We start from the raw sequence: 13,258 nt of genomic DNA on the forward strand, positions 1-13,258 counted from the left end.
TATATAATCGGCTTATCAATTAAAATACAATTTTAGATTTTTAATGCCAATCATTCAATTAGATTTAATTATAAAATAAATTAAAATTGTGACACAAGATATGCAGGTAGATTTATCCTATTTGTATTGTTTCTTTTGCTGTTGAAAGATCTAAAGTTGCCAATTTCTTATATCATGCACTGCAGAATAATATATTCTCAGTGTGTGTATGTATGTGAAGAGATTTTGAATATTGTTTATTTTATAAGAAATTTTTACAGAAGTATACAATGTAATATTCGCAGAATTATATGAAATAGTCCGATATTTTTTGTTTTGCAGATTTTTATGATTCATTTTTGCTTGTTAGATAATTTGGTGCTTAAAAATGCACATCTTTCCAAATGATAATAATAATAATAATACATCATAATAGAGCTTGTAATTTCACAATATAAAGCTATGTAAATGTAATTTTTTTAGGCATTTTCAATATTTTGTGGTCTGGGAATTTATAATACACAGATGTATGAAAATGCTAGTAAACTTATGGCAAAGCAGAAAGTTGCTTTAGAAGTATTATCATATCATGCCTCATCTTCATTAGAAGAAACTAAGAAATTAATGGTAAGAAATTTCATTTATTCACAATTACTTTCTTTGGTTGAAAAAAATTGCGAAAACTCTCTTAATAAAAATATGACTCTTTACTTATGTGTTTCCAGTTTTAAGAATAATGAACATGTACCAAAATGATAGTCAAGAGCAATTTCATTATATGAGAGGTCCCTTCTTAAGAAAGTAAATAAATAAATAATGCTAATTTTTAAAGACATTAAAATTAAAATAAACAAAAATTAAGGATGACATTTTTGTAATGTTGTATTAATTTTTTTATAATGAAAATAATTAATTTAGAAAAGAATAATAAGTAAATATCATTTTTAGAGTTACCCCAAAAATGGGTCAGAATGTGCCTATAAAAATGCTTCATAAAAATATATCCTAGTTCTCATATAATAATGTATACATAGAATGTATTAATGGCATACTTTCTATTAAGGTAGTAAATATGAAGATTATTCATGTTTTACAGAATTTTAGAGAAAATCTAAGAAAAAAAAAATGTACTTTCTAATGCATCAGGCCGTTAGTCATTTTTTTATTGTATAGTTAGGGAAAAATATCGATTACATTATCTTTTAAATCTTGTCACTTTTGCATGTTCTCTTGATCATCTTAAGCTTTGCAATTTTCCTATATACCTAAGTATACATATCATTATCTGTGTAATTGAAATTTTTTTTTGAAAAATCTGAAATGTTGCATATAGATTAAAATATATGTTTTTGTTTATAATGATATAAAAATTACAGTTCAGTTTCTTAAAAATTTATATTAGTTAGTATGTTTAATTCTTTTGTAATGTGTTTTGTCAGTGATATGGTAATATAAGAGTAATTTGAAATTTTGTTAGTCATCTTTTGTAAACAAATTAGTTTTATTTTTTTCATAATCATATATTATTGTTCATTAAGATTCATATATTATTTATTGAGATTTCTGTTTTTCTTTAGACTACATCTATTCCAACTGGAGAAACATTTAAGCTATACAGCTTCCATTTCAGTGATTTTCATTTATCTGATGATGACACATGTCAAGCTGCACTTCGAATGTTTATTGATTTGGATCTCATTGCAAAATTTCGCATTCCGTATCAAGTAAGAGTGTGTTAGAATTTGAAGACTACTATTTTTTTAATAAAAGTTTTAGGATTTTCTTTAAAAATACATTTGAATAAATGGTTCTAAAATTATAGTTCCTTATATATATGTCATTATTTGAATTTAAAGTATGCACATTTATTAGAAAAAAGATTAATTTTGAAAGTTATTAAATGTGCGGAACTCATTTTTTTAAATATTGCATTCACATAGAATATTTATAAATATGTTAAAAATATAAGATTTTTAATTAATAAAGTAAATTCATATGAAGTTCTTTATACCATTTTTTTAATCTAACTTAACTTGGTTTTTTATTAAATTATTTGTACCAGAGTAGTTCTGTCAGTTAATTATATTATAAAAAATTGTTTATTTTAGGTTATGTGTCGATGGATTTTGAGTGTAAAGAAAAATTATCGTCCTGTGATTTATCACAATTGGAGGCATGCTTTGAATGTTACACAGACAGTCTTCTCGATGCTAATGGTAATGAAATTTTCGTCTTTTATCATTTGTATTAAAGCAACTATTGGATGCTTTAGCTTTTAGAAGGCAATTTTAGTACAAAATTTAATATATTCAGTTTATCAAATCTAGAAAGACAAAATTAATGGTTAAATTTTATTTCCTAGTTATTATGGAGAATGTGTGTCTACTAGCACTGAACAAGTGAAACTGTTTGAATAAGAGCTGCAAAACTTTGCTAAAAAATATACTTTAAAAGTAAAAATTTCACGTTGCATCAACTTTTTTGAAATTTTACTTAAAAATTAAACTAAAAATTGACTTTCCAAAATATTATCTACCCCTATTTTTTAAAAGTATTATTTTTTAAACTAGAAAGGATTTTTATTGACAGCAATTTTGTTATTTTGCAGTTTTCCTTGAATTTTCATAATTATTTTTAAAAAACGATGTTTGCAAAATTTTCTATAAGATCTTTCATTATTGCAATTAAATTCAAACCATTTTTATTGTTTCATCAAATGTTTAATCACATATTTTTCTCCCATTGTTGAAAGTGAAAATGAAAAATTTTACTTATTATCTATGCTGCTTATATGAGGAATAAGAATTTGAAATTACTTCACCATATGCTTAGACAACATATATAGATTAACTGGACTATATATATAGATTAAATGAACTAGTTTGTAATGATATTATAATATCATGGGATTCAATTCAAATTTGAATATTCATTTAATCAATAAATAGAAAAGCTGTAAGTTTAATAAAATAACTAGATTTTTATGACCATCACAATTTGCTGCCAGAAAATTTTTGTTGAGAGAATAATAATTATCAAATTGTACATATTCGATTTAATTGAAATACAATTGAGATTTGTGGGAAACCAACTGATTATTTCTTTTCTAGGAATTTATTAATAATATGCAAATTTCATTCTATTTTAATTACAAGATGGCACACTTTTATAGTAATACGTTTTAATTAAAAAAAAAATTTTTTTTTCTCAATTCAAACTTTGCAAATTTTGTGTGCTGGTATGCGTTTCCTTGTACAGAATATTTTATTTTGATAGTTATTGCTTAACTGCTTTTTAAGATTGATACATTTTTTTTTCCTTTGAAATATAAAATTTTACTTTAAGTATAAAAATTATAATATTAAAACTCATTATTTTTAGCACTTAAATTTTTTTTTTTATCATTGTGTTTATGTGGAGCATTTTTTAAAAAAAAAAACTGTTTTCCAAATATTTAATATGTAACATTTTTTTATTTATAGACTGGCCACATGAGAGAATTATTTACTGATATAGAAATCATGGCACTGTTGGTTGCATGCCTTTGTCATGATTTGGACCACAGAGGTACAAACAACTCATTCCAAACAAAGTAAGCAGAATAAGAATTTTCAATTCTTTTATTAATTAATTGAAAATTTTATCCTTTTGCTTTTTCCTAAAGAATTATATCAAGAATGTTTCATTGCTTTTGCCAAATTTGCCAATGTTCAGAAATCTTCTATTTTATTGATTGAAGTATTTCAAAGTGAGATATTAAAAATGAATTAGTTATGTAAAATAAATGCTTTTCATAACATTTTTTTAGTTACTTGTTGGTAAAAGTTATTTTTCAATTAATTTAATATTTATAAATTTTATTTTTTTCAGAATTGAATCTCCTCTGGCAATATTGTATTCTACATCTACTATGGAACATCATCATTTTGATCAGTGTGTAATGATCCTGAATAGTGAGGTAGGATGTTAAAGTATTATAACTAATATGCATGAAATAGTTTCAAATGTCCTAATTTTTATAGATATTTTATAGTATATTTAATAATGTAATCTTTTAATTCTTCATTTGAATTGTTCTATTTCTGATATTTAATTACTAAGTAACCATTTCTTTCAGTTCACGTATTTAAAAAATAAACAAATAAAATATATTTTCAGGTTTCAGATATTCAATTGCATTTGAAATTATGTTTTATTTGATCAATGAAATTTTAATGTGGATAACTTTTAGAAAAATGATGTATTCTAAGCATTTGAAGGGTTTAATTTACTCAAGGAAGGACAAAAATTTTATTATTTAATTTTGTTTTTTACATGACAAGTAAAACACATTAGATAATATTATTACAATAGTTTGAGAATTTAAACTTTTTCTATGCATGATGAAGTGATGAAAGATATAATCAGTTGTCCAAATTTTATGATTTAATTGTATTATATTTCTTTCAAAAGATATTGTTATATCATTAGTATAGATATGTACCTAGATCCACAGCTTTTAGTTTATATTTAAAAGCCTGAAAGTGTATTAATTTATCTTTTTTTTTTTTTATCTAATGTTGAAATATTTTTACAGGGTAATAACATATTCCAGTTTCTTTCTCCTGAGGAATACAAAAGTATAATATCAGTTGTTGAATCTGCCATTCTATCAACAGATCTGGCTTTGTATTTCAAGTAAGAAAAGCATCATTTTGTTGAAAATTTTAAAATTACTTTTTTTTTACTTTAAATTTTGATAATTATAGCAATTTAACTTATTGTTAAATAATTTTTTGCTTCAATGCCTTTTATGGGAAATAAACTTTTTTTTTGATATCCAAAACAAATCTTTTATAGTTTCTTCTAATTTAATTTTAATATTATAGTTCCTAATGATATTGAATATCTCAAACTTGAATCCCTCTCTGCCTCTTAATTGCATTTTATGTTAATAAAATTGCATATTTTCCTGCTCAATTATACTTTTATTCCATGTTTAATGATTGTTATTTTATCATTTTAATGTTTATTAAATAACATTTTGAAAAAAATAATTTAAATATAATTAGTTAAAAATCAAATTTGCTTCCAAACTTAATTTAGATGGAATGAAAAAGTAATATATTTATTTTTTATGTCTTTTGATACTAGATTTTCTTATAGGCATAAATGCATTGAATATTTAAATTTTCAAAATAATTTATGCTATTGTTATTTTTTAAATCTAGGAAAAAGGATTCATTTTTGAATTTGGTGAAATCTGGTGATCCAGATTGGACTAATCCTCAAAATAGAGAACTGCTAAGGTAAAAATAATTTTTTTCTTAAAATTCATGACTGCATCAAAAACACAAAAATTGAATATTATTGCAAGTTTTCTTAAAAACTCATTGGAAGATGTATTCAAAATTCTCCAGCAAATTATATTTTCACTGCGAAAATAAAAACTATTTAAATACTTTATTTTTTTCAGTTTTGTAAAATATTTTTAAAATGCAGAGAATAAACTAATCAATTTTTTTTTAATTTGAAATAATTTTTTTTTATACAAAGTGTATTATTCAATATTCATAAATTTTCATAAAGAAAATAAATTGGAAAGTGGTGCCAAACATAATAATTTTCATACTGGTTATGCAGCAGTTTTGTTCTTATTATGGAATTTTAGAGGGTTTTAGTTTAGCAATCTTCTGATATGCTACATGACTCGACATCTTAGCTGTTGATATATTATAAACGTTTATTAGTAGTGAATTAGTTATTTGACATTTATGACATATGTATTATATAATGATAAAACGTTTACTGCTGCTGTGTTTTAAACTAAATTATTATAATTTGAAAAAAAAAAAAAAATCATTCATCTAAAAATCTTACATGAAATGCTATACAGCAGCATTGGATAATATTTATTTTTATTTAACAGTCAAAACTTTGCATTCGTATAAACATGTTTATATTTTTTTAGGGGGATGATGATGACTGCCTGTGATGTGTCTGCAATTTGCAAACCTTGGGAAGTACAAAGAAAAGTAGCAGAACTTGTAGCTGGCGAGTTCTTTCAACAAGGAGATTTGGAGAAAGAAAGGCTGAAAGAACAACCAATTGTGAGTCTTTATTGAATTTATAATTTTTTGTATAAAAAGTGCTATATTTTTTTAAAAAAATTTATTCATACCCTTCCACATTGTTTTTCACCTGAGTAACTCAATAAAACACCAAGTTTAATCTATATATTTTGTTCTGAAAAATATTTTTACAAAAGTAGATTTTTGATATTTGTTTGAAAACAACCACCATCTTGTAAAATTATTTAGCAATTCATGCTTGTATCGTAGTTTAGCTTTTTATTATTATTTGTAATTAATTTCTTTATTCTGTCTTTAGTTTTTACTAGCCGCCTTTGGCGACCAGCCGGTTCGCCAATCTTAATGTTCGTTAAAATTTTAATAATTAAATATTTTATGCAATTTCTTCTTTAATAGCTTCTTCATCAAAATATTTTAAAACTTCAAATTTTGATTATCATATAATTCATTCATAATATTATAAAGGCCTTCAGTCATAACGTAATATGTATCTCTCTCATTTTCTGTTAGCACCCGTAGAATTTATGCTTTAAATTAAAGTGGAAAGAATTTATCTTCAATTAATATAATAATATTTTTTACTGAAACAAAGCATTTTTTTATAATCTGATTACTGAAAATAGAGTCACTCAGCGTTTAAACTTTATGGGCACTAAAGAATATATTTTTTAATTTATGTACTATCTCAAGAGTTGGTCAACAAAATTTTCTTAGATTCATTATTAACAGATCGATTAATTAACAATGTTTAAATTTAAATGCATCAAACACTAAGAAAATAAAACGAATCGTTTAAAATAAACGGTTGAAAACAGGTTTTAAAAAAAGTACTTAAAAAACGATGTACTTAAAACTATAAGCATATACAAAAAATATATAACTAACATAAATACAATTTACTTACAAAAGCATGCAACTAACCCAAAAATAATTTAAATCATCCATTGATAACGTTGTCATGGCAACAATCAGAACAGAATGCGCATGCGTGAATTTTCTTCGCCGGTTACGTAACGCAAATACGTGATTTTTTCTACGCCAGTTGGGGTAACGCTATGCGGATTAGAAATTTTTAATTTCCTTTATTCTGTTTTATTTTAATTCAAAAGTACTTCAGAATGAATCTGAAAGATTGATTCATTAACAATGTTTAATTTTAAATGCATCAAACATTAAGAAAATAAACAGAACCGATTGAAATAATCCGCCGAAAAATTTTAACCCTAGCCTCATTACTGTTGGGAGAAAAAAATACTGAAGCCTTTCTCGGTTGGCGCTGGGGATAATGGAAGATTTTTTTGGCGGAAAAGTTGGCGGTGGGGAAAATGGAAGATTTTTTTGGCGGGAAAGTTAGTTTTTAATTAATAATTAAAATTCTAATTAAAAATTCGAAAAAAGAAACCCCATGTGCACATTCCCAACCTCCAAGGTATACATGTACCAAATTTGGTAGCTGTATGTCAAACGGTCTGGCCTGTAGAGTGCCAACACACACACACACACACACACACATTGAGCTTTATTATAAGTATAAATTAATGAAAGCTGCATAGAAAGAGAATAATTTCATGACCTCATTAATCAATGAGTGTTGCTATTATCCTCTTATTTTATTCATGGTCTATTTATTTTAGGCAATGATGGATCGGGACAAGAAGGATGAATTACCTGCAATGCAAGTTGGATTCATTGATTGCATTTGTCTGCCTGTTTATGAAGTAAGAGCATTTCATAACGTATTTTGAAATAACACTCAATTTTTTTAAAAAATATATTTATATTATTAAGTTATTACTTCAGTCATATTTCATTACATTTTTGTACATTTGTTGATAGTAAAAGTATAATGATAAAGGAAGAAATGATGAAAAAAAAAAATTCATCCCCTCAAAATTTTTTAAAAAAGAATTTCTTGTGGGAAATGGATTTTAATATAGCGTTACTGAGTAAAAATTGTTAGATTATTTGTAACTGATTTAACATTGTAATTTATGAATAAAATTTAAATGTTGCTTTTTTCAGAACATTTTCTTGTGATTAATGTTTACAAATTTTATCTTTTAAAAATTTAATTTTAAATTATAGAATTAAATTCAAACAAATAACCAAGTGAGGGTACCAATTAATTCCTTAATTTAAATGTTTAGAGCTTCAGAAAAAGCTAAAATAGATAATTTTTAAATAGAATAAGGGTGGATTTTATTATATACAAAAAAATTAATAAAGCAATTAGAAATAGCGCCTTTGAGTTGGGGGGGGGAAATATTAAATTCTTGTTTGCCAGATTGCATTGTGAGTAGTGATACAGCAGTCCCCACTTATAATATATTTCTTTAAAATCAGGCTGAAAATTAAGTATGATGAAGCTGAATGTGGAGAGTATTTATAATAATGTAGCAAAAATATTCTAATACAAAATAATAAATAGTCTTTCATTTCTGTTTAAGGCTTTGGTAGAAGTTCAGCCTGCACTCAGTCCTTTACTTCAAGGATGCCTTGAAAACAGAAAAAACTGGCAAGCATTGGCCAATGATAAACATAAAAAAGAAACTGAGCTGTTTACATTTAGAAATGGTAAGTAGTATCGTAACTTGTTTTTTGTGTTTATTTTAATACATATTCATCTCTATTTTGACTAATTATATCTAACAGTTTTTTTTTTCTTTTTTCAATTGTTACTGAAATGCTTGTATGGTATAATTATATAAGGTGTCCATTTGAATTTGTTCCATACCATTAGAGCTATACAAATACTTTTAACTAGAAAATACTTCAAATGATGTAAAGAATTATATATTTATTATTCGAGTTAAGTGTACTGCTTAAAATATTGGGAAGTTAATATTTTTATACATGCTTCTAATCTTATTTAGTTAAATATCCATTACACATTAACAATCTAAACAAAAAAAGCTTCACTCTTTTTTATTTTGAATTTCATTACTTTTAATTACTGAATGGTCATCTTGAAGAAACAATGCACTTTAAAATGGTCTAAAATAGTAATGTGTAATTCATAAATGTTCAAAACTCGGTCAATAAAAGTACTGTTGACAATTACAACAGCCATTTTTTCCAACTGAAAGTATATCTTTAATAATTTAGAAATTAGCTGTTGAAACATAATTTATTTTTTGTGCTTTAAAATTGTAAGATTACAAGTAAATTTTATTACTTGTTAAATAAACCTAGGTTCCTTTTTTCCTAGCGTTCCTAGGTTTTATTTCTATTAAAAAAGTCATAGAGACTTATGTTCGTTCTGAACATATTTATATAGGATATTGAAACTATATAATATGTATATTGTACTTTTTATTGCATTAAATGAACTATGCACAATAACTATTCTTTGCTTATAGTGTCAATCTTTTTGCATTGCATAAATTTAATATACGTATTCATTTTATATAATCCTAAAATATGATAACTCCATGTTAAATTTGTACTGTTTCCCTATAAATTAGTTGACAGCTCATTATTTTTAGAGTCATTATCAAAAATTTTATATTAAACTGTAATGTACTCAAATAATTTTTTTTTTTTTGCATGAAAATAAAACTTTAAATACTTTCATTCCATATGTAATTTTAACAACTAAAGAACAAGACATAATTCAAAGTACCAATTTATAATATGAATTTAACATACATACATAAGGTCATTACATAATTTTTTGATGATTGAGTCTTAAATTTCTTCTTAAAACTGAAAGTTTACAGATACCACAAACAAACCAATTAGAATTGTTCCATTATTAGATTAATTCTCCTTACTTTATTTTAATTTATAAAAAATATGAGCAAAAAATTCTTATCTGTGCACAAAATGGAATCATTGGGTTCCACTTATTAAGCATGGCAAAATCACGATGAAGACACATAAATCAAGGATAGTGGGCATTCATCGTAAAGGTGTCAGAATTTAAACTGATTTATGGGAAATTCATATCATTTTTAAGAAGCTGACTCTTTATTCTGGAAAAAGGCACAAGATCCCAAATGAGTGTAGAATGGAGGCAAGTTATTTTTCTAGGGTTGCACAATCAAACAGGTGAACTTTTATAGATGCTTATTCTAACTGGAAGGTGTAATCATATGGCATGAGGCCATAGAAGTTCTGTCAATATCAGCATGGCTGTAAACATTTATCACCTGCAAAAAGAACAAGATCTTAGATGTTGTTTGTAGCACAAGGCTAGATAGTCTGGAAAAAAGCAGTTCTTGTATCTGGTGTATCAATTCAAGCTGAAACTTTGCATTATCATTATAAAATTGGCTGGGATGCAGGAGAAAATTTTGAGAGACTGATGGCTCACTTTCACAGTTGATTATACTAACAAATGCTAAAATTAGCCATTCCGATTGGTTAAAAAACACTTAAATTTAGCAACCTCTAAAATTTATCACAGAGAAGATACAATCCCATTTAGGAGCAAGATTAAGAAAATAAAGCATGAAAGCAAGTTCATTTTCATAACAGAAACAAAAGGTGAAGAGTGATTACTCAAGTGAAGTTAGATCATGTAAAGAAGACTTTGAAGTAGCCTCAAGACTTAATCTCTGTTTAATAATGGCATGCTATATTAGAAAAAAACTCCTCCTTACAAGTAAAGTTAAAAAAAAAAAAAAAATCAAGAGGTATGAGTTTTTGTCCAAAGCTGATAATTGCAATAAAATAAATACTACAAACAGGAATACAAATTCTTGTAAATAACTAATAAACAAAATTTTGGCTTCATTAACATCACAGTTTTGAAAACATTTTCTTTTTGAAACTTGAAACACAGGAATATAATCCTGGTTAGATTTCATCAGAGAAAAGATTGCATAAAGAAGTGGGGAAAATCAAACACAGGAAAAATATTTAAACAATTTATTATTTTTGCCCTGTAAATATCAGTAATTAGTAAAGTTTATCCACATAATGGAAGGTTCAAATTGTATTTAATGCTTCATTATTCAGTTTTCTTCTTTACTGGAAGAGGAAATAATTATCTTAAGATTTTATGGCAAAATCAATATATCAACTCATTCTTAAAATATTGTAATAGATGTTTTTATATTAATTCAATATTTTGTTTCAATTATCTCCTTTACAAATAATTTTTTATCTCAACATGTTAAAGATATAAAAAATAGCATTAATTTAATATATTGAGATAAAGATGTAATACAAAAAACATTACTTACTTATTTCAATATGTTAAATTAGTTCTATTTTTTTAATGTTAAAATAAATGTATATGACTATAATAAATTATGTATGCATTTTAAAGGACTAATTGTTTTATACTTTTAGGTACAAACAAGAAAACAGAAAATAATCGCCAATTGAATGGAATGGTTCATCTACCTCAGGTATATCTTATTTATTCATATCAGAATAATCAGGTTATTTTCAATCATTTTCTTAATCATCCAGTTCATGTGTAATTTTTGGTCATGGGAGTGATATTCTTAAACCTCATGAATCACTGTTGAATTATGCACAACGATTCCTGGATAACAAAATAGGATATAAAAGTCATGCTTTAATTATCCAGTTGATATGGCAAAGCCAGTTCATATTTATTTTAAATTTAGAATCAGTTATAAAACTTAAAAAAAAAATTATATATTAGAAGAAATACAATTGTATGATGATCAAAAATGAGGATATCTTTTCTGAGAATTATTATATTTCAATCTAAGGGAATCATTGGCTTTAGTTAGTGAAAAATAATACCTAATGTGTAAAGGTCTCCCTGCAATCTGTTGTAAAATAATTTTGAAGTAACATAGCTATTCAAAAATTTTGAATCCAGGGTATATATAAACTACAAGAGCTATAGTTTTTTTTCAGTTTAAGAAGTTTATTTATAAAAACTGAAATGTATTTCATCAAAATAATTTATGATATGGAGTGTAAGGCATTATATTAGTCAGATGGATAAATATTTCACAGGAGAAACATTTATTAATTTAAATTATTAATTATAGTTCAATAATCATTGTTTACACTTCTTAAATCTTTTTGTTTAGACTGTGTGTTATATTCCAGACAACTCCGGGAGATGCTTCAAAGATGGAGGAGAAATTCCACGGAGAAGCGAAAAGGAAGAAATACTTTTCCCATCATGCTCGATTCAAACGTACAAACAAAGAACACCATTCTGGAAACCTGTGCACCGTCCTGTGACTGTATAGAAAGACTTTATTTATTTATTTCAATGTTACTTAATTTTCTCAAGGAAATGAACTTTGCTGTGTTTGCACTTTATGCTTAAGATGGAAACAAGCCATCTTAGGTTGATGGCAGGTCCATCCATTTCACCTTTATTTTTGATTTCATGATTGGTGTGTTCTTTCAGCCAAGGAATTAATTTTCCACCTTATGTATCACATTCAATGTTTCATAGAGTATATGTCACAAATAGTTAAATGCACTAGTTATGTATTTTCTTTCCGGTAGTTATTCTTGTGCTACATTTGATCGTAAAATTTCCTCTAAGTCATTCCATCGCTGCATTTATTTGCATTTTTTTATTGTAGGTGTTATTTTTCCAGTTATTGTTCTGTAAATTATATTTAATTGATATAAAAGTTATTTTGTGCCAAATTCTTATTTTGGAGTTATGTTAGTACTTAGAATTTTACATACAAAACACCACAAATGGATTCATTCTGTTGTTCTTCCTCGCTGAAGTCTGTACATGTTGATAAATATTGTATATATGTATTTAGTATCATGTGAAAGGGAGTATGCATTTTTCAAATCACTGCTTAATATTTTAAGCTATTTTATTTACAGGTAAGGGATTTATCTTGTACTAGTCATGTCTTTCATTATGTTTGTTCTTTTAAGTATGTAAATAGTGCTATTGAGGATAGTTTAAGCTGTATATTTGTATGAAAACAGAAAAATAAACATTTATACACACTTCTATAATTTGTTTGTGAAATCATTCGGGTAAAGTGTTTTACTCTTTTCAAATCATATATATCAATTAACATTGCTGTTTATTTAAATGTATGAAGTTTAGAAACTATGCTTTCAATATCTTTGCCTAGATAGAATGTAAAGTATTGTTTTTCTCTTCACTAACTGATTGTATGAAATACTTCAAATTTTATCATTTTAAGCTTTCTGCAAGTAAATATTATCAACACTTTACATTGTAGGTAATACTGTAGAATCATCTTATGCCATCAAATCTATATATTGCTCCA

The 13,258-nt window shown here is 25.5% G+C and overlaps 1 protein-coding gene across 6 annotated transcripts in view; it reads left to right on the plus strand.

The window, feature by feature from the left end:
- Positions 1-12,958, plus strand: part of LOC129983942 (cGMP-specific 3',5'-cyclic phosphodiesterase-like) — a 562,482-nt gene extending 549,524 nt beyond the window's left edge. For 5 of the 6 annotated variants that reach the window (XM_056093672.1, XM_056093673.1, XM_056093670.1 and 2 more), the window contains 12 exons: positions 463-606; positions 1,557-1,703; positions 2,088-2,195; positions 3,462-3,571; positions 3,850-3,937; positions 4,556-4,656; positions 5,190-5,267; positions 5,930-6,068; positions 7,685-7,768; positions 8,498-8,624; positions 11,349-11,407; positions 12,071-12,958. In XM_056093672.1, the coding sequence (XP_055949647.1) occupies positions 463-606; positions 1,557-1,703; positions 2,088-2,195; positions 3,462-3,571; positions 3,850-3,937; positions 4,556-4,656; positions 5,190-5,267; positions 5,930-6,068; positions 7,685-7,768; positions 8,498-8,624; positions 11,349-11,407; positions 12,071-12,235 (1,350 nt within the window). In that variant the 3' untranslated portion in view covers positions 12,236-12,958. The remainder of the gene's footprint in view (positions 1-462; positions 607-1,556; positions 1,704-2,087; positions 2,196-3,461; positions 3,572-3,849; positions 3,938-4,555; positions 4,657-5,189; positions 5,268-5,929; positions 6,069-7,684; positions 7,769-8,497; positions 8,625-11,348; positions 11,408-12,070) is intronic. The other variant, XM_056093671.1, reaches the window with a different exon arrangement.
- Positions 12,959-13,258: the final 300 nt, after the last annotated feature.

The sequence above is a fragment of the Argiope bruennichi genome, chromosome 9, assembly GCF_947563725.1.
Source record: "Argiope bruennichi chromosome 9, qqArgBrue1.1, whole genome shotgun sequence".
In the NCBI taxonomy this organism is placed as follows: Eukaryota; Metazoa; Arthropoda; class Arachnida; order Araneae; family Araneidae; genus Argiope; species Argiope bruennichi.